Source organism: Carassius gibelio, chromosome B3, assembly GCF_023724105.1.
Source record: "Carassius gibelio isolate Cgi1373 ecotype wild population from Czech Republic chromosome B3, carGib1.2-hapl.c, whole genome shotgun sequence".
Taxonomy (NCBI): Eukaryota; Metazoa; Chordata; class Actinopteri; order Cypriniformes; family Cyprinidae; genus Carassius; species Carassius gibelio.
In genome coordinates, this window is record NC_068398.1 from 35,479,900 (window position 1) to 35,502,049 (window position 22,150).

Consider the following 22,150-nt stretch of genomic DNA (forward strand, 5'->3'; position numbering starts at 1 on the left):
GCAACCATGCCATAAAACTTAAAATTTAACCCCACAAAGCATTTTTTTTTATCGGGGAACCACCTGGAAACGCGATTTTGACTAGTTTTTGACTAGTTTTGAGAAGCAACTGGGCAGGATTTGTTGTGAAAACCTGGCAACTATGATCTGAACTGAATATGTGCTGGAGATATACTTCTAATTACAGGAGTGTCTTTACTGATGAGATGTGCATGAAAATCGCATTCGATTGTTTGCACAGCCCTAGTACCACGGTGTTCAGGTGTTCAGGGCTCACGCAGAGAAAGGCGTCTAAAAACGTTTGTACACCGAATTTGCTTTTTGCTCTTGTGCCTACAAATACATACAGAATATGTTAAAATACCCACCTTTTTTTCAGTTATTTGTCAGTTATTTCTTAAGTTATAGTAAACAGTTGAGGAAAAAGATGCGTTTATCGTCTCTTAAAGTGACCGTGCCTAATTTAGCTACTGTAATGGTAATCCAAGAAAATGAAAGAAAAATCACTCACTGCTCTTGACTGCATTACTTTGTAGTTTTAACAAGAATTTATGCACAGTCAAACCAATAATTATCCAGACTCCAGATATAATTTTCGATATACATATTTTACTAGTAGGTACTGGACACTAATACATTTATGTAAGAGAGTATAAGCAAACTGTGACATATTATACCCAAAGAATCTTCATACAGTGAACTATTAGTGAAATTGATAGATATAAATGTTTTATATATATATATATATATATATATATATATATATATATATATATATATATATATATATATATATATATATAAAAAATTGGAACAAAAATTATTCAGCACCTTATAAAGCACCATGCATTGCTTTTTTCTGAATTGCTAATGCAACCTTTTCAAACCACAGTCTGAACAAAATGAAGCATTGCTTGGTAATTGGTCAACAAAGTATTGATAGTTGTTTAAATATTGTCATAATAACAGTTGTCTGTAGTTTTGGTTTATTGTAATTAGGGCCGGGACTCGATTAAAAAAATTAATCTAATTAATTAGAGGCTTTGTAATTAATTAATCGAAATGAATCGCATTTTAATCGCATATAAATATTTGACCTGAGAACAGTGAGAAGTAATTTATTTTCACATGGATTTATAGTATACCATTGAATAATGACTGAATACATAAGCTTAAGCAACAAAATATTGTTTATTTTTGTTCAACCAAGTCTAGCAGACCAGTGCAATTTTTGCAATGAAGTGTAGCAATAGCATATTTTGAAACAATTTAGAAATAGAACATTTCAGAAATTCAGGAAGCTTATAGGTCTTGAAACCTATGAAAGTGTTTTTTTTTAAGTAAAACACAATACTGTCAATTACATTCAGAACATTGGAAACACTGACTATTAGAAAACATCTCTCTGTTGCTTCAGAGGCCATAACATACTAAGTCCAACTCTCAACAACCTTGGCCAAAACAATACATAGTTCAACTTAAAATGTAAAGTCCACACTAGCTGCTATATGTTTTGCGTTGAGGTGATACTTGAGGCTGGATGTGCTGCTGCGGTGATATGCGAACGCTAGTTGGTGCTCCAGTATAATCGGTCCCGCCGAAACTCATCCAGTGAGAAACGTTCCGCGGTGCAAAATTAAGTTATTAAAAATACGGGAATTTTTTTTTCTGTAATTAATTAATCTTAGTTAACGCGTTATTTTTTGTGTAATTAATTAATCTCAATTAACGCGTTAAAGTCCCGGCCCTAATTGTAATCCATTACGTACATTTCTATCAAAGTTATGACATTATCCAGACGAATTTGTTCTGACAGAGTTTAACTCGAAATTCTTGTCATATTTTATAACCATTTTAGAAGCAATAGCAAATAAACACTAATAATGTGAGAAATGTTCAATGTGTCTGAATACATTTTGGTTTGATTGTTAATTTTTACATAGAAGATTATCCTGTGCTATTTTACATTTAATTATGTAGTTTCTGTACCTTGACACCTGCAAACTTGAAAAAAAAAACGTAAACGTGTAAATAGCAAAAATAAATAAAAATCAACGAACATACAAATTAAATTAAATACGCCCTGTCTGTGGGTGTTGAATACTGTGACAAACACAAATAACACTTGTTATTTTGGAAAGTAATGCCATAAAATAATTGTTAATTTACAATGTTACTTTATAATGTTACAATTGTTAAGTGTTTCTGTGTTCTTGATACTCAAGAAAAAGAAGGCGATGGCTTCAGTTTCTTAATCTTAAGAAATAATAGAATAACTCTTTAAATAATAAAACTTGTTACTTTCAATGAAAGTCAATAATAAAAAAGACTTTTGAAAGGAATTTTAATGACTGAAGTTATTTTTCGTAATTCGTGTAGGTCATAAATTCAAATGCTAATGGTCATAAAAAGGTCTTAAAAAGTCTTAAATTTGACTGTTTAAAGCCTGCAGAAACCCTGTATATATGTAGTAGATCTAGCACAAATTAGTTTTGTAGTCAAATCTGACCAGTTTTTCTTACACATTTTATTTTATAAACGCCGCCCCATACGTTAGAGACATTAGGGAAACACTTTTGAGAGATGGACAGACTCAGATGTAATTCAAGTCCTCCCCCCACCCCCCTTCTATCAGCTTAGTTATTAAATGCATTAGTCTGCTATCAACGGCTCAAGGTCTAAAATTAAGTTTTGGAATTAGAACCGGGATGTGATCGGGGAGAAACTAGTAGGGCTGGGTATTGTTCAAAATCTTTCGATCCGGTGCCAATTTCGATACCTCAGTTTCGATACTGATTCCTAACGATATTTTTTTCGATACCATATGTTTTAAAATCCATTTGAACATCAACACAAATTAAACACAAAACTTTTATTTTTCACCTTAATTAAAACAAATTCTGGTAACACTTCACACTCATTGAATAACATTATTAACTTTGCATTCAGTTAACAGATCCATACAAATCATGCATGAAATAGAAGTTTATAAACTCAAACGTTTGCTTTATGTGCTTTACAGATGAACTTGAAGTCTTTATTCATTTGAGATGTTCAATAATAGATAATCTTTGGCTTGGTAATACAAGTTCATGATCCGATTAGTGAAACAATGATTCTTTTGAGTCAATCTTTTAAAATAATATATATTTTTTTTTAACGAAACCAGTGTGGAAACCAGTGTTTCACAAACTGGATTGATCTGAGGTGCAAGGTTCGCAAAATCGTTAGCCCCACATTCCGGAGCTATTGTGTTTTCCAGTCCGATGGGCTATCGTGAATAGTGATGTAAAATTCCTAACTTGCTTTGCGTTGTTCACTTGCTTGAAGTGACGGATCGTAGCTGATCATTTGCACTTGTTTTTAATATTGCTGATTCAAGCGTTTTAAACAATTTGCGCACATTCTGAGCTTGTGCTCACTCATTCAAAGCACGCACTGCGAGCAGCATTTCAGACAATGCGCGTACAGAGAATGAATTCATCTTTCACGTATCGTAACTTCTGAATGAACACATACACACACAATTATATCAAAATAATTGTCTCTGCAAGTATTTTCTTAAACACAGTCGGTTATGTTTTAAGTGAACGTATACAGTGGCCAGCTGCTTAGAGAAATTCGTTGTACTGGATAAATCTGTCTCTCTCTCATTGTTTTTTAGACGACGTGAAAAGGGGGCATGTTTCAAGATAAGCAATGGAGTAGACTAGAACTAAACAGGGAGGGAGGGCAAAACACTCATCCAAACAAATGCTTCATTAAATTGGTGGTATTGCCGGCTTTGGTTCTAATACTCTTAACGCACATGTTGCACTTTGCTGACTCAGCATCCACTTTTCTAAAGTGTAGCCACACTTTACACCTCTTTGGCAATGTAAAACAGAAACGTTTTGAGAAAAAACAACTACAACTCACACAGATACAGCCACTTGGCAAAAACAAAAATGGCCGCTTGGCTTTTGGAACTGAAATTGGGTACCGAAAGATAAATTATTTTTCGTAGTATTGAAGTTTTTTGTTCGATACCATAAAGGCATCGAAGTTCGGTACCCAGTCTTAGAAACTAGTCCTACTCACAAGAGTATTAATTACAATAACAAGACAAATGCTGTGAAATATCTCATCTGATCGATGTCTTGAGGTGTGGCAACCATGTAAGTGGAATTATTGACGATAGGCCATTGAATTGTTAGAAAATAATGCACACCTGAGGTGTAATGGTGAAACTTAACTTTATGACCACTTCGCCACCTCTGGTGTGCATTTATTTTCTAACAATTCAATGGCCCATCGTCAATTATTCATTACTTCTTTTATGCCAAAAATAAGATCAGTGTTCCATGAAGATATTTAGTACATTTCGTAAATCAAATCTTAATTATTGATTTGTAATATGCAGTGCTTACAAACTTAATTTGGACCATAAAGGTGATTTTTACAATATTTAGATTTTTGTTTTTGCACACTTAGATAACAGATACATTCCAAATACCTGTATGACTGCCAAATATTTTCCTATGCATACATAGATTATTGAAATTATTGAAAAATTGAGCCTTATGACTTGTTTTATGCTACATATCCCAGACAGCATTCTCACAGCATGGAAGTAAACTTGTTTATTTTATCTTTTTGTCTGTTCTGTAATCAGTGTTTTCTGATGTGTAATTATTCAAGTTCTGTCAGATTGTATTTATTTCAAAAGGGTTCAATGTTTTTGTGTGTGTTTGTGTGTGTGTCTGTGTGACCAAACTAAACATTGTTTCTCCTAATGGCATGAATGTAATATGTTATTTAAATAGATTACAGAAAGCGACAGTTTTGACCTAATTTTCATCTAAACACATGCACAGATATTTAATATTATTTCTTTTTAAACATACCAATTGATTTTCATTCATTTTTATTTTAGGCCTGATGAAAATGAAAGAAGAAAGACAAGATTTGAATGAGGTGGAGGAGAAATATCAGGATCAGAAAGATTGTGATGTCAATGGAGAAAAATGTTGCAGCATTAAAAAACCAGAAGTCAAAAGGCCTTTTAGTTGCTCTCAGTGCAGAAACACTTTCACATGTAACAGAAATCTTAAGGATCACATGTTAATTCATGCTGGAATAAAGTCTTTCAGCTGCACTCGGTGTGGAAACACTTTCAGACATAAAGCAAGTCTTAAGAACCACATGTTAATTCATGCTGGAGTAAAGCCTTTCACCGGCACTCAGTGTGGAAAGAGTTTTACACAGAAAGGACAACTTGATTATCATTTGGTAACTCACACTCTAGAAAAGCCTTTCAGCTGCTCTCAGTGTGGAAAGAGTTTTACACATAAAGCAAGCCTTAGGAGGCACATGTTTATTCATGCTGGAAGAAAGCCTTTCAGCTGCTCTCAGTGTGGAATGATTTTTACAAAGAAAGGACAACTTGATTATCATTTGGTAACTCACACTCTAGAAAAGCCTTTCGTCTGCTCTCAGTGCGCAAAGACTTTTACATGTAAGAGAAATCTTAAGGATCACATGTTAATTCATGCTGGAATAAAGCCTTTCAGCTGCACTCGGTGTGGAAACACTTTCAGACATAAAGCAAGTCTTAAGAACCACATGTTAATTCATGCTGGAGTAAAGCCTTTCAGCTGCTCTCAGTGTGGAAACACTTTCAGACGTAAATCAAGCCTTGAGAACCACATATTAATTCATACTGGAATAAAGCCTTTCACCTGCACTCAATGTGGAAAGAGTTTTACAAAGAAAGGACAACTTGATTATCATTTGGTAACTCACACTCTAGAAAAGCCTTTCACCTGCACTCAGTGTGGAAAGAGTTTTACAAAGAAAGGACAACTTGATTATCATTTGGTAACTCACACTCTAGAAAAGCCTTTCACCTGCACTCAGTGTGGAAAGAGTTTTACAAAGAAAGGACAACTTGATTATCATTTGGTAACTCACACTCTAGAAAAGCCTTTCACCTGCACTCAGTGTGGAAAGAGTTTTACAAAGAAAGGACAACTTGATTATCATTTGATAACTCACACTCTAGAAAAGACTTTCGTCTGCTCTCAGTGTGGAAACACTTACAGACATAAAGCAAGCCTTAGGAGGCACATGTTAATTCATGCTGGAATAAAGCCTTTCGCTTGCACTCAGTGTGGAATGAGATTTACAAAGAAAGGACAACTTGATTATCATTTGGTATCTCACACTCTAGAAAAGCCTTTCACCTGCACTCAGTGTGGAAAGAGTTTTACATGTAAGAGAAATCTTAAGGATCACATGTTAATTCATGCTGGAATAAAGTCTTTCAGCTGCTCTCAGTGTGGAAATACTTTCAGACATAAATCAAGTCTTAAGAGGCACATGTTAATTCATACTGTGATAAAGTCAGCTGCTCTCAGTTTGGAAAGACTGACACAGAAAGGACACTGCAAGGTTCCCTTGGTTACTAACTCTTCATTAAAGCCTTGCACAGTTTTTCTGAATGGCTGTTGAGTGTGGAATCATAGTCGTCTTCATCCTCACAGCCGATGAAATCTGATGGGACCCGGGCAGAAATCATGTTCATGGATGAGCTAATGATTTATTAACATAATAGAATGAAGCAGGGTGAAGCTGAAAGCTGTCGAAGCGAAATGATGCCGCTGAAGAACTTGATACAAGTACAGCTCGAAAGAAGCGGAGCTTTATTATGTCACAGTCGACCACGTCAGCTCCTTCCAGTCATCCGAATGTGGAGTAAAGCAGCGCTGTTTTATCATACTAGATACATTTGAAAGTTCTGTTATAATGCTACTCTGTGTCTATTAAAACATGCAACATATTAAAGTGTCTTTGGTGTTCATATGTTTTCTACAAAACAAAACCAAAAATTAAGGCGTTGTGACCAGGGTTCTAAATTAACACCCGCCAACCCGCCAAATGCGGGTTAAAATTCATTTTGGCGGGTGTTAATTAAAACTTACTAGCCAGTTTGGCTGGTGATGCATGACATGAGGCTCTGTTCTCGGTCATTTATCCCCCTGGCAGCACTTACTACATTTCCCACGAACACTGTGCTGTAATGCTACGTGATGACGTTTCATATGCTCATTGGCTGCACGCAGTTTGCAGTGAAACCAGCGCGAAAAAACATGGAAACGAATAGCGTCCATCAGAAAACACAAGGAAGAAGAATGAATGGAGACAGAGCAGGGAGCATAAACTGAAAGAGGAGGGAGTTAGCTATTAAAGAAAAAAAAATAAGATTAAACTAAATGTGGCGGTGGTTGGGACAGATTTCTGGGGGCGAAAAGAGGAACGAGGCCGGGGATGAGGATATTACGGAGAGTCCCGCACGTCACCTGTAGGAGAAAAAAAAATCAATCCGTGACGACGGTTTTGCAATCCGTCCCCTCAGTTTATAAACCGTACTCACAAATTCATAAACTGTTCCCTCGGTTTAACAAATTGTACCCACGGATTAACAAACCGTGCCCACGAATTCCCAATCCGTGCGCTCAGATTTTGTAAACCGTACCCTCGGTTTTTTAAATCTGTACCCACAAATTCATAATCCGTGCGCACACTTTCACAATCCGTTCCCTCGGATTTGTATTTGTAAACTGACACGGATTTGTAGCTCCGCCCCCACCGGCAGATTCATTTCTGTTTATTAAACATTATTTTTCATAGTATCCAATGAGTCCACGATCAGCATTCACAAATAGTCTTCTTTTTAGCGTTTATTTTAATAGTGATTATTATATTAATCACCAATAGGATAAGACACAGCCGCCTGTGTTTTATGACCAAAAAAAAAAAAACGCTAAAAAGAAAATAAGGGTAAAAAGCAATAAAAAACAAATAATATGCCGGTTATGTTTTCATTCCTTTTCTCTCTAACTGAATGCAATGTTATTTTCGGCCTCATTATTTATTAAAAACATTAACAGTGAAACATGCATCTAACTCCGGCAGGTGGGGTGGATGGAGCTTAGTATAATAAAATCAGAAAAATAAGTCTTCATGCATGTTAAGAAAGAATTGTAGACAAGCATTTACAAAACTGTCAAAGTTTATTTAAAAATAAAGCAATTCATGAATTATTTTCTTGTAATCATTTATTTAGCCAAATTAAAATGATAAAAATAACTTTATTTTTATTTTTATCATTATTATATATTATTATACAGGTTATGCATAAGAATCTTTTATCCAAAACAATTTACAACAGGAACAGGAAAAAACAGGAAAAATTTACTCCAGAGTTAGTCACAATGCCAGGTTTATTGTACAATAATAATCAGTTGCTATTATAAGATTATTCCTTTATTATTATTATTAAACCTATTCCACATAATAATAGTCAATAAAACTGTATGTTAACAGGAGCTTGCTGCATGAATCCGTGAGTACGGTTTACAGATCCGTGGGAACGTATTGCGAAAGTGTGCGCACGGATTATGAATTTGTGGGTACGGATTCAAAAACCGAGGGTACGGTTTACAAAAACTGAGCGCACGGATTGGAAATTCGTGGGCACCAGGCACGTGCACAGGTAGGGCTCAACCTGTGCAGAGCACATGCCCTTTTTGCCCTTACACTCCGAAGTGCCCTTTTTTTGGTGTGTTTTTTTTTTTTTTTTTTTTTTAATCAATGCTATTGGTCACCCTTTACGCCTGTCTGTCTGTTTTACCAAATTAAAGTTCTTAAAACGAGCTTGTGTAAATCTTATTCGATCCTCAAGCTGTCAGTAAGCTGATAACTCCGCCCCCTCTATATTCATCGAATCAACTGAAGTTCCACAGCAGCCGCACAGTAGACAACAGCTGAGCTGAACAGTTTTGCGAAGGGTAAATAAATATCTTGTTGTTTGAATAAGTACTACTAAACACTGTCTATAAAGGCTCATATTTTATTTATTTGATGTCTGACTGACTCACTGACTGAGACATGTGGGACGTCGCCTGAGAGAGAGGGCTAGCATTTGCCATCTAGTCATAGCCAACACTTAAATAGCCTGTGCACACAGTTGCATTTCATCTTTTATAAAATGCTAATTTGGCCAAATGCATTTTACCACAGGAAAAACTGAGCGCTCCGTCTATATACCTAAAAAAACTAGTTTGTAACCTAGATGAAAATGTAATGTGATGCCGGCAGCGGCAGGCACCGTCGCCGTTTTAATGACGGACAGAAAAAAAATCACATTTGCACACATTCGCTGGTCAAAAACTATATATTGATAAGTAATACAACAACATAATTTGTTTTTACCATCGGGAAATCATAACAGGTGCGCCCCCCGCTGTTTCCTACTGGAACTTACACAAAGCGACGAGCGATCCTCGTCACCTAGATAACATATATTTCTAAGAAATTTCTTCTTTGATTCATGATTGCTGATAGACTTAATTTATTAACATTTAGGCTAATCATGTTATGATATACTCTCTGTATACTCTCTGTATAAAATGTTGTAAAACACGGTTTTACTACAGTAATGTAGTAGTAACTTAAAAAAAAATTACATAAGATCACTGAAATCTTTATATTTTATCATGCAGAATGTAATTCATGATTCATTCCAAGGCTTCATTTATTTGATCCAAAATACAGCAAAATCAGTAATATTGTGTAATATTTTTACAATTTTAAATAACTGTTTTCTATTTGAATATATTTTAAAATGTGATTTTATTTTTGTGATCAAAGCTGAATTTTCAGCATCATTACTCCAGTTCAGTACTCTTCAGTGTCACGTGATCCTTCAGAAATGCTTTTCACTGCAACTGTACTTTTCACACTATTTTTATTTATTTTTTCATTGCAGGCTTATTTTAGGGAAAGTGTAGTGAATAAGAGACCTTCAAGAGACCAACATCCCTGGTCCACCACAGTATAAATTTTTTGCCAGATACATGGGTCACCGAAGGTTGCTGTTGTATTAGATTTAAAGAAGCCCTTAAAACCCTGTTTATCTATATTATCTAATTATCTAATATTATTATTATGGTTGTTATTAATCGTGAATAAATCTAAAGCTTTTGAGACTATTATTTTGTGTTATTGAATTTGTCATGAAGATGTGACCATTTCTTCCTTTTATGCAGGCTTACTAAATAATCTTGATATAAAAAGGGGGGGGGGGGGGGGGTGCCCTTTTTCAGTTTCAGCACATGCCCCTCAAAAGGTCTGTGCACGGCCCTGGTGGGCACAATTTGTTAAACCAAGGTAACAGTTTATGAATTCGTGAGTACGGTTTATAAACTGATGTTTTTCATGCCAACAATGTTAATAAAATGATCAAATGCATTTAGTGGCACTCATAATTTGTTATTTTTACCGAAAAAAAAAAATGGCTAGTGGAAATATTGATTGGCTGGTAACTTTAGAAAGTTACCAGCCACATTGGCTGGTGATCAAAAAAGTTAATTTAGAACCCTGGTTGTGATGTCATTGGTAGGTGACACGTTGACACTATAGACATGGTCCGGGTAACTAGTTAAAACTGTTTATTTCTCTGGATGTAAAAATTCTCAGAAACATTTAACACTATTCTAGTGGTTTTTGGATATTTCATAAAAAAAAAACTTACATATTGACAAAACATTGATGTGCATGTTCTACTGATCCTATATTGAGTTACTGTTATATTTTCTCTGTTGTGCTGGTTAAATTCTCTAAATGTGAAAAAAACAAGAATTGTCTTTTAGAGGATTGTAAACCAGGGAAGTGAAATAATGGGGAGGAAGCAGATGACTATATCATAGACAAGTTTTGGGGAAAGCCCAGAGCATATTGTTAGTTTCATCATCTCCCTTCTGGCATTCGTTATAAAACCCCTATTAGAAAGACAAATCAGTTACATATTCATTTATCCTCTTAACTTTGAAGTTTTAATATATAAGGTAAGATCTTATTAGGAATTAAATGGATTGTTTTATTTGTATGTATAGTGTTTTTATTGTTTATTTTAAATATTTAAAGCTGCAGTCGGTAACTTGACGCTCTAGCGGTTAATAAACAGAACTGCTTGCGTCTTGCGGAAGAACATCGTAGCTGGAACTACTTCTCTCTGTTTATGTCTATGAAGAATCACAAAGGTACTGGGTTACTCCGCCGTGGTACCCCTGAAGCAATCTAAAATAGTCTGAATATAAACACTTATTATAGGTGCACCCTAGTGATTCAGGACAAGCCAAAAACATGGTTTGGAAAATGATTCATGGTGTACTCGCTTATTATATAAATTTTTCTACATTTTTAACACAAAGTTACGGACCGCAGCTCTGATTGGTTGTTTCTTAATGGGAGCGATGTATTTCTGCAAATGGCAATAGGACCACTGGGAGGAGCCAGAGGAGCTTGATTTTTTTTTTCACAGATTATCTGTCTCATATTCTACTGTCAAGATCTGATGACAGGTTTAACAAATATGTAAAAAATATATTTTTACAAAAGTTACCTACTGCAGCTTTAATTGCTGCAAACCAATTGCCTTTGGGAAATGAATAAAGATGAACTGGACCGAACTTGCTAAGTATCTTTTGCATGTAAATGACTTTAAGACAAATGTAAAGGGGGTTATCGGATGCCCATTTTCCACAAGTTGATGTGAATCTTTAGGGTCTTAATAAAAAGTCTATAACATACTTTGGTTAAAATTTCTCAATTGTAGTGTTAAAACAAAAAATGTTGCCCTATCAAAAACCGCTCTGTTCACAGCGAGTCATTTTGGGGCATGTTTACATTTAAACATTTAGCAGACGTTTTTATCCAAAGCGACTTAAAATGAGAACAATAGAACAACAACAGTATACAAGTGCCGTGACAAGTCTCAGTCTAGCACAGAACACGTAGCCAGGGTTTTTTTTTTTCTTTTCTTTTTTTTCTTCGAGAATATGATAGACAAGAAAAGGTAAGTGCTAGTATTAATTGGTTAAGTGTTGGCGAAAAATATCAGTCTTTAGAAGTATTTTGAAAATAAGAAAAGATTCAGCTGTTCAAATTGAGATTGAGAGGTCATTCCACCAGCTGGGTGGGCACACTGAGTGATTTAGTCTGTGAGTATTTTGAACCTCTTTGTGATGGCACCCCAAGTCGTCACTCACTTGCAGACTGCAAACTTCTGGAGGGCACATAAGATTGAACTAGTGAGTTTAGGTATGTTGGTCCCATGCCAGTGGTCGTCTTGTAGGTAAGCATCAGTACCTTGAGTTTGATACGAGTGGCTATTGGTAGCCAGTGTAACCTGATGAGTAGAGGAGTAACGTGAGCTTTTTTTGGCTCATTGAAGACAATCCCTTGCTGCTGCAATCTGGATCCGATGCAGTGGCTTGATAGTACATGCAAGAAATCCAGGAGAGCATTACAAGAGTCCACTCTGGAGAGAACAAGAGCTTAGAAAAGAAGTTGGGTGGCTTACTCTGACAGAAGGGTCTAATCTTCTTAATGTTTTAGAAGGCAAATCTGCAGGACTGTGTCATTGTAGCAACATGGTCTGTGAAGCTTGGAAGGAGTTATGATTGACAAACCCAGCTTTATAGAGTAGTTGTTAAGAAACAATGGTTTAGCTGGAACCAACTACCGTCGGGTCATCTGGTTGGAATGAGAAGTAGACTTGCATATCAGCAGTGTAACAGTGATAGGCAAAGACATACTTTGGAATGACAGATCCTATTGATGTCATGTAGATGGAGAAGAGAAGTAGTCCAATTACTGAGCCTTGAGGAACCCCAGTAGCAAGTTGTTGTGACTTAGAAACTTCCCCCCCCTCCAAGACACCCTGAAGTATCTATCTGAGTGGTAGCACTTAAACCACAGGAGTGCGGTTCCAGAGATGTACACCTTTATGAGGGTGGACAGTAGAATCTGGTGATTTAACAGTGTCAAAAGCAGCAGACAGATCCAGCAAGATGAGTACTGAGGATTTTGAAGCTGCCCTTGCCAGTTGCAGGGCTTCAGTAACCGAGGGCAGGGCAGTCTAAGTTGTGTGGCCACTTTTGAAGCCAGATTGGTTGCTGTCCAGGAGGAAACATTGAGAGCTGGTTGAACACAGCTTGCTCAAGAGTCTTTGCAATGAAAGGAAAGAAGAAGGTCTGTAGTTTTCAAGAAGTGCTGGATTAAGAGATAAGTTTCTTAAGCAGTGGGCTTAACCGAGCCTGCTTAAATGCTGAGGGAAATGTTCCAGAGTGAAGAGAGGTGTTGATAATGTGGGTAAGTGAAGGTATGACTGGAGAAGAAATCGCTTGGAAGAGGTGAGTGGAGATCAGATCAAGTGGACAAGTAGTAGGATGATTGGACAGGATAAGTTTGGAAATGTCCGTCTCTGAGAGTGGAGAGAAGGTTGTTGTAGAGTTATCCTCAGTCTGCAGTGTGGAGAACTGGTCACGGATGGTTCTTGTCTTATTTGTGAAGAAAACTTCAAAGTCGTCAGCTGTAAGAGTAGGGTTGGGTACCGAAACGGCACCAGTACCTAGGGAACTGGTATGCACTGAACCGAATAAGAATGCAGATTTCAGTGCCTCTTAAATGCCTGAGCAATCGTTTGAAATATTTGTCCTGGTTCTCTGAAATGTACACAAGAAGCATGGGCGTTGCTAGGCTTTTTTGAGGAGCTATATTATTAAGCTCTATAAACTGTACACAAATTCACGTTCGCCTCAGAGCAGGCCCCTTAAATTTCATTTGAAAATGGCAGCAGACTTGTCTCCTTGTCTTTCAGTTTCTCTTCAGCCCTTAACACACATGAAAGCATACTTTAATTACACTTATTTAAATAGAATTAATTTAATTATATGTACTTTATACATACACTACTGTGCAAAAGTTTTAGTTTGTTGTTAGACTGCTTGTGCATTCAACTATCTCACTAGATTATTGTTAAAATGAATGGCAGAATGAATGTTTTCAAATGTAAACTGATATTTCCTACTGACATGCTAAAGTAAAAGATATAAATACCTGGCTTAAAACCCTTTTTTGGGGTGAAAATGCTAATGTGCCTAAGACTGTAAAGAATGACCATACAGTCATTCACTAATTAAAACTATTAATTCATGTCCTCTGCATCCCAAAGTTAAGGCCACGCCTCCAAAGTGCATGAGGAGCTCCGCCTTCGCTCAATATCCTACTTCTGCCACCAGGTTTTCCAGGTTACTGCTCCTGTTGCATTGAAATGGTACGAGAGGAGCGCTGGCATCGTTTCAGGATAGTTGGAGCCAGAATTGCTAATTTTTGTTTTTATGCCTTATATCTCAATGGAGGGGATGGTAGAAATGTTTCACCCCTGGCAGAGCCGATTAAGTACCTCAAGCTTTAGCCGAGTTGCTGGATTACAGTTTTAAATGCAGTTGTCTGTGTGGCTCATATAGGCCAATTTCATTACTCAACTGCGATTACAAGGTGTTTGCCAAAAGATTGCCTTAAGATTGGAAAAAATAATTTCAAAATTAGTACATATGGATCAAACAGGATTTATTCAAAATCGATGCCTTTTTGACAATGTTCACAGGCTTCTAAATGTAATTTTCTCCGCCTTTCAAGTGGATTATCTGCGGTTATTGCTGTTTCTTTAGACGCCTAAAAGGCCTTTGACCGAGTTGAGTGGCTATATCTGCTTTCAGTCCTCCAAAAGATGAATTGTTGGTCTTAAATGGTTAAGATGCTTTATAACCACCCAACTGCATTCATTCAGACATGTAGTGAATAATTCAATAGTGAAACCTCAACGCTGTTTTCCTTGGACGGGGGCACGAGACAGGGTTGTCCACTGTCTCCCCTTTCATTCGCACTAGCAATAGAGCCTTTAGTCGAGTGTCTCAATGCCCCTTAATATAGCTGCTACTCGATTACCTCTTAGAAATTTTCCCTTCACCTGTAATATAGATAGATTCACATATCTAGGACTACAAACATAAAGAGATCTATCTCGGTTATAGAACTTAAACTATGCCCCTTTGCCTTAAAAGATTAAAAGGGGATATAGATAGGTGGAAATCTCTTCCTATTTCATTAATTGGTGGGGTAAATTCTATCAAGATGACAATACTACCAAAGTTCTTATATTTGTTTCGGGCACTCCCCCCTGTTTTGCCAAAGTCTTTTTTAGGGAGCTTAATAGAATTATTTCGAGGTTCTTATGGAAAGGAAAAGTACCATGGGTCAAGCAAAGTGTACTATTTATGACATTCTGGAATGGTGGACTAAAGTTGCCCAATTTTTATTTGTATTATTGTGCAGCTCAGCTGCGCTCAATTTGGATTTGGCGATCAAAATGCGCCCCTCTTCCGACTTGGCAACAATTAGAGGAAGCAAAGTACAGGGTATAGCACTTGCTGCAACACCTTTTGTTCCTCTGAATTGCTTAAAGAAATTAAATTCTAACCCTTTGATCGTTTGGTACTTGTAAATTTTGTATAGACCTAAGAAAAAACTTTGTTCAGATCCACTGCATTTTATTATAATTTTTTTTACCCCCAGCTCTTAAAGATGGCATAACCAAACAATGGTTTGACTGTGGTATTCAAGCTTTCGAAAAACTTTGAGGGGGATACACTCATGTCTTTCGAACAGCTAAAACATACATTTTCCCTCCCCTCAAAATGTTTCTTCAAATATCATCAAGTTAGACACTATATTCAGATTCAGCAAAGTGGTCGTTTATCCAACCTCTCCCTCTCCCCCCTGGAGGACATCTTATCTGACACTACACTTCTGTGGGCCAAGCCACTTCAACACTGCACACCATGGCCATTCTGCAAGTGTTCCAGGCAAAGCTTCTACATTCCCTGGATGAGTCTAGCCCTAATGAACCTGCTTTTCATGACCTCCGCAGCGGCACGGACTTGGCCCTGCGTAACACGAAAGCCACAGCCCAGGCCCTCGGATGATCTATGGCCAACCTGGTTGCGCTGGAGTTCATATATTTCACATTATCAAAAATAAAAATTTTCCTCTTTCACACTAGTCAGTATTCAGGCCCCTAATCAGCAGCCTGCCATCCGACACTATCCAGCCTCTTGTCACGTGGGCCGAGGCCTGGTAGGCCATCCCCGGAGTGTCCAAGCGGGTGTTGGGGATAATAAAACACGGCTACTCACTGCAGTTTCTCACAAAGACCACCGGGTTTCCATGGGGTGATTCCCGCTTTGGTAGAGCCGGATGATGCTAAGGTCCTCTGCACTGAAGTGATGATGCTGTTAATGGAGGGAGCTATAAAATTAGGGGTTCGGTACGTACCTCGGTTTTAAAGTCACGGATCGGTTCATTTTCGGTTCAGTAAGGGAAAGAAATGCAAACATTAAACTGCTGGTTTACTATAAACTTTTTTAACAATTTGTTTACACATTTTAAATACTTTTTAATAAAATAAATAATAAAATATAATTTATAATAAGATAAAAAAAGAATAAGAAATAAAATACGGCTGCAAAGTTATCCAATAAATAAAATACTCTGTCTCAAACCAATATCTTATAATAAAATGAAAAATATAAATAAATAACTAGGAATACAGTGCAGCATTACCAATCCCAGCTTGTATGTCTGCTCATATTTAAAAAATATATATATAACTTTTCCAAAGTGTAAAGTGCAGCAACAACAGTTTCAGTTTTTAGACCTGAGTTTCACAATAGCTGAATGCATCAGACTTCTGGGGATAGCAAGATGGTGCCTGTGTTCGGCATTGCACTTGCCACCTCTCTGACGACTCGAACACTCTGCCTAGTGGTATACTATGCCCTATTAAGCCTGTCAATTTAATCCTGTGTCTCTGCTGTTATTCAATATGATCGGCACACACTATTTCGTATCAAGGACCAAATGACAAATGTGTGTGTTACCTGGGACAGGTATAAGGAATATTTCCCCCCACTTTTGGAATGCGCCACGTCATCACCGGAGTACCTGCTCCTGCGCGGCAGGAGAAGGAAGAGGGGATCGCGGCCTGGTGTACAGTCCAGGCAGAGAAAGCAGGGAGGTCAAACATCATGGTTCGACGGGTCCAGATCTGTCAGAGCCGAGCGGTGCCTTCGTCTGGTTACAGACTGGTTACAAGAGCCATCACAATAGATAATGCTCTGGCTATGCCAAGGTGTCCCGCTGGTAAGCGCGCACTTCCCGTCCATTGCGCGCTGCAAACCCGGTTTGCTTTACTGAATGCCCGCTCTATATCAAACAAGGCACTTTATCTGGGAGACTTGTTCACAAATGGAAATCTTGATTTCATGGCCCTCACTGAGATGTGGCAGCGGGAACAGGAATACTATCATTTAAGTGAACTATGTCCACCGGACTGCTCCGTACTTGGAACTCCATGGGTTGCGCGGCGAGGAGGCGGCCTCGCACTCATCCACAGAAACTGCTTTCGCTGTAGGCTTACATAGTCGGAGCCTTTCAACTCATTTAAGCTTCAAATGACAAAGGTTGGAAATACGGACTTCTTTTATTGTATTTTAATCTACCGACCTCCTGGTCCAGCACGAAAGTTCTTAGACGAGTTTTCTGATTTTTTTATCTACGATTATTAAATTAGACAAAGTTTTAATTCTTGGTGATTTTAATTTCCACATTGACGATCCCTTTTGTAATGCAGTGTCTGAGTTTTTAACACTTACAAACTCTTTTAATTTAAAGCAACATGTTTCTGGTGCTACACACAAAAAAGGCCACACATTAGATCTAGTTTTCTCCTTTGCCCTAGACATAAACTGCCTTAATGTTGTGGATATTCATGTGTCTGACCATTGCTGTATATACTTTAAAGGCCATGTTGCAGGTTAAACACCACTTTCAAATAATGGGTACATAAATCACTCAAGATATGTATATCATTTTTAAAATGTCTCAAAAATTGGCTTAAAGACTTATTTTTTAAGTTTTTGGTATAAACGTTTTTTTTACGCAACTCGGTGATGACGTCATGTTGGGAAGAAGTCGAAGAAAGGTAGCCCTCAGTCTAGTATGATCCAGCGTTTCATGAAAGTGCACCCGTGAACTCTTGTCTCATACTAGATCGATGCACTCAGAGTTCCGAGTTCACACAGCACGCGAAACAACAATGACAGCCCATACAAATAATACTGTTCAGAGAAGTAATAGTTCAGAGAAGTACCGGTAACCTTTGTCATAGTGTCGTAGAACTGGTAAATTTTGTCTTTGTCATCTATAAATAAAAGGCATCATGCTAGCTATATGGACGTTTCTAAGCGTTTATCTCGTGCTCCGGTGAAAATGTTGTTGCAAAAGTAGCCGCGTGTGTGTCGCTGTGTTTGACAGGTGCTTGTGTGGGTGCCGTCCCATGTAAACTGCCTTAGAAAGCTTGTGCTGTAGGGAAGCGAGTGCGTTTGGGTCGCTATCTATCTATATACCGTATCTAGTCTATCTATCTATCTATATATATGTATTTATCTATTTATCTATAATCTGCATTCTGCGCTATCTGAATACTGTCGTCACTCTCAATGCTCTCAAGGCAGCTTTTGGTAAATTCTCTCCCCAACGTGACGTGATGCAATGCATTGTGGGGGAAAGGAGACCGCTGTAAGATAGTACCTACTTTTTCGTATTATATTCCGTTTTGTGATACCCAACAACATAAAATACAATGTATAACAGTTTAAATGTTTATTACCAACAAGCAAATTGCACATATTCATTAAAAAATTTACCTTGCAACACGGCCGTCTTGTAATGTGGTCAGTGATGCTCATACAGTGGTGTCCAAAAGGCGTATTATAAATCAAAAAGTTATAGAAAATTTTTCAGATTTCTTTCAGCCCAAATTCTTTGAGGATTATACCTAATGCAGAACCCCCTGTTAATCACTGTAAAGCACAAAACAACTTCTCCTAAAAATCCTTGTCCTTGGTTAAATGACGAAATTGCTTCCTCTAGGAGAATATGTCCTAAGGTAGAGCGTTTGTGGAAATCCACTAACTTGGAAGTGCACAGACTACATTTAAAGGAGCTTATTGTTTCGCTAAATGAAATGATGAAGCAGGCCAGATCTAAGTATTTTTTTTAAAATCTTGTAAACCAGAATAAGAGAAACCCTAAAGTTGTCGGGTCTCGGGTCTAATCACCTGCCTTTTTGGTGTGTGTGTGTTTGTATCACTTGTCAGCTCACCGCGTCTACCTGTTTGAGTTTTCCCCGCCCTCCTTGTTTCTGTGTTGTGAACCTTAATTGCTCGCCACCTGTTTTCTATGTTCTTCTAATTTTTTCCCTTTATCATTCCCTGTGTTTCTCTGTCTATTGTCAGACTGTTGTTACTCGTTTCAATAGCTCAGATCTTCTAGCTGTTCTTGGCACTCACCTTTGTCATGTCTTGTCCTCAGGCTCCAGTGTGTTTAGCTGATTTCTCTGCCCCCTGTTCTTACAAAGCACAGAGCTCTTGGAAGCTTCCTGTCCTCATCACTCCGGTCTCAGCGGTCAGACGAATTACCGTGGAGCGTTACTCATCGGCTGTGATTCATATGCTTCGACTATTCATCCAGTCACTACGAGTAATCCAGTGAACGTGACTCATCTGCTCTGACTCCTCTGCTTTAAATAAAGCCTTGTGTAAACCCGCATTGAATCCTGCCCATTTCTCCTGACATAACAGTCTGACCAGATCATGGATTCAGCGGGATCTGATCCACTCCGCTCGGCTCTCGATCAGCAGGGAGTCTTGTTAGGACAGCATGCCACCCAGCTCGGCACCACCGCGCGGAATGTGGACACTCTCACTGCCCGGGTCTCCGAGCTCCTCGCACGGGTGGACTGTCTTCAGCGAGAGGCAACGAGCGGGTCCGTTCTTCACACCGGTATGTCCCACGAGCCCGAACCTCATGCCAACAATCCGCCGGTCTATGATGGCGATCCTAACGCCTGTCAAGCGTTCCTCTCCCAATGCTTGCTGGTGTTCGCTCTGCAGCCCCGGCGTTACGCTAATGAAGAGGCCAAAGTTGCGTACGTCCTTACACCTCTTACGGGCCGTGCCCACGAAGGGGGATTGTCGTATGGAGATCGCGGGCTTCCTGTTGTGCAACCTTCATGGATTTCAGTCAAGAAATGGCAAAATTATTTGATCGCTCAGTTCAGGGAGACGAGGCGGCGGCCCAGTTTTCGCGTCTGACTCAGGGGAGGAGCTCCGTCACTGATTACGCCATCCAGTTCCAGACTTTAGCGGCAGCGTGTGGCTGGAATGAGAGCGCGCTGCGCGCCCGTTTTCTTAAGGGGTTGGATTTCGCCATTTCGGATGAACTCGCGGCCATAGAGCTCCCGCGGGAATTGGATAACCTCATTAGTCTCGCGCTCCCTATTGAGGCCCGTCTCAGCCACCGCAGCAAACAACGGCAAACTCCCGCCCCGTGGCGCCACCTAGAGTCCTCTTCAGCCAGTTCAGCCGGCCGACAGCCCTCGGAGAAGGAGCCCATGCAGTTGGGTCGTTTACGGCTTACACCACAACAGAAGCAGGAGCATCTGTCGTCGGGGGCGTGTCTATACTGCGGCGGGGGAGGTCACTTCGCTCTTCAATGTTCGTTAAAGGGCCAGGGTCCACCAGTGAGGCGGAGCGTCCTGGTGGGCACGGTTCTTAGTTCAAGCTCTCCTGCTGCACGGACTCAGCTGCCATTCCAACTCTCCGTCCAGAGTCAATCTCACGCTGGACTCGCCCTTGTGGATTCAGGGGCTGAGGGGAACTTCCTCGATGCTGCTTCTGCTCAACGTTGGAGAATACCGCTTATTCCTTTGGTTAGTCCCGTATCAGCATGGTCATTAGCTGGCCGTCCCCTTACCACCATCACTCACATCACCCCCAAGTTAAACCTTCATATTGCTGATAGCCATAGCGAGCTGATTGAGCTGTTTATTATTGATTCCCCTAAGGCCCCTTTAATTCTGGGACACCCATGGCTACAGAAACACAATCCACACATTGACTGGGTCAACAATTCCGTGTTAGCCTGGAGTCAGTCTTGTCACGTGTCATGTTTGGGTGCTGTTTTTCCTCCTGTCTCTGTATCTTGTCTTCCTCAGGAGGACCCCTCTGAACTGTCAAGTGTTCCTGTGGAGTACCATGATCTTCGGGCGGTCTTCAGTAAGGCCCGGGCCACCTCGCTACCCCCGCATCGCCCCTACGACTGTGCCATTGATCTTCTCCCGGGCTCTTCTCCGCCTAAGGGTCGTTTATATTCCCTTTCGGGTCCTGAAAGAGAGGCCATGGACAAATATATACGTGAGTCACTTCAAGCTGGGCTCATCCGCCATTCCTCCTCTCCCGCTGGTGCAGGGTTTTTCTTTGTTCAGAAGAAGGACGGCTCCCTGCGCCCCTGTATTGATTACAGAGGTTTGAATGACATTACTATTAAGAACAGGTACCCCCTACCTTTAATGTCTTCTGCTTTTGAATTATTACAGGGAGCTCGCGTCTTCACCAAGTTAGACCTGCGCAACGCCTACCACTTGGCGCGCATTCGGGAGGGGGATGAGTGGAAGATGGCGTTTAACACTCCTTCGGGACACTACGAGTACTTGGTTCTTCCGTTTGGTCTTACCAATGCTCCAGCCGTTTTCCAGGGACTCGTCAACAGCGTGTTGGGTGACATGATCAATCAATTTGTCTTCGTGTATTTGGATGATATCTTGATTTTCTCCCCTTCTCTCCAATTACACACCCAGCATGTCAGACGGGTTCTCCAGCGGTTACTAGAAAATCAGTTGTTTGTCAAGGCGGAGAAGTGCGAATTCCACGCTGAGTCCGTTACGTTCCTTGGCCACATTATTTCTACGGAGGGGATCAAGCCAGATCCCGCTAAGATTGAAACTGTCGCCCAGTGGCCGGTCCCTGACTCCCGGAAGGCTCTGCAGCGATTCCTGGGTTTTGCCAACTTCTACCAGCTATTCATCAGAAATTTTGGTCAGATCGCTGCACCGCTCACAGCCTTAACCTCCACTAAGGTGTCCTTCAGATGGAACCGGGAGGCGCAGGTAGCCTTTGACATTTTAAAGTCCCGTTTTGTCTCTGCACCTGTTCTGTTGGTTCCAGATCCTGAAGCCCAGTTCATTGTTGAGGTTGATGCTTCAGACGTCGGGGTTGGCGCAGTTCTATCTCAGCGTTCCCTCCATGATGGGAAGCTCCACCCTTGTGCATTCTTCTCTCGTCGTCTCAGCCCTGCAGAACGT

The 22,150-nt window shown here is 39.5% G+C and overlaps 1 protein-coding gene across 4 annotated transcripts in view; it reads left to right on the plus strand.

The window, feature by feature from the left end:
• The window catches only part of LOC127953380 (gastrula zinc finger protein XlCGF57.1-like), a 76,641-nt gene extending 65,146 nt beyond the window's left edge, over positions 1 to 11,495 (plus strand). For 2 of the 4 annotated variants that reach the window (XM_052552609.1, XM_052552610.1), the window contains exons 2-3: positions 4,916 to 5,720; positions 5,805 to 6,825. In XM_052552609.1, the coding sequence (XP_052408569.1) occupies positions 4,916 to 5,720; positions 5,805 to 6,492 (1,493 nt within the window). In that variant the 3' untranslated portion in view covers positions 6,493 to 6,825. Of the gene's footprint in view, positions 1 to 4,915; positions 5,721 to 5,804; positions 6,826 to 10,444 lie in introns of those variants that run through there. The other 2 variants (XM_052552611.1, XR_008153153.1) reach the window with 2 other exon arrangements.
• Positions 11,496 to 22,150: the final 10,655 nt, after the last annotated feature.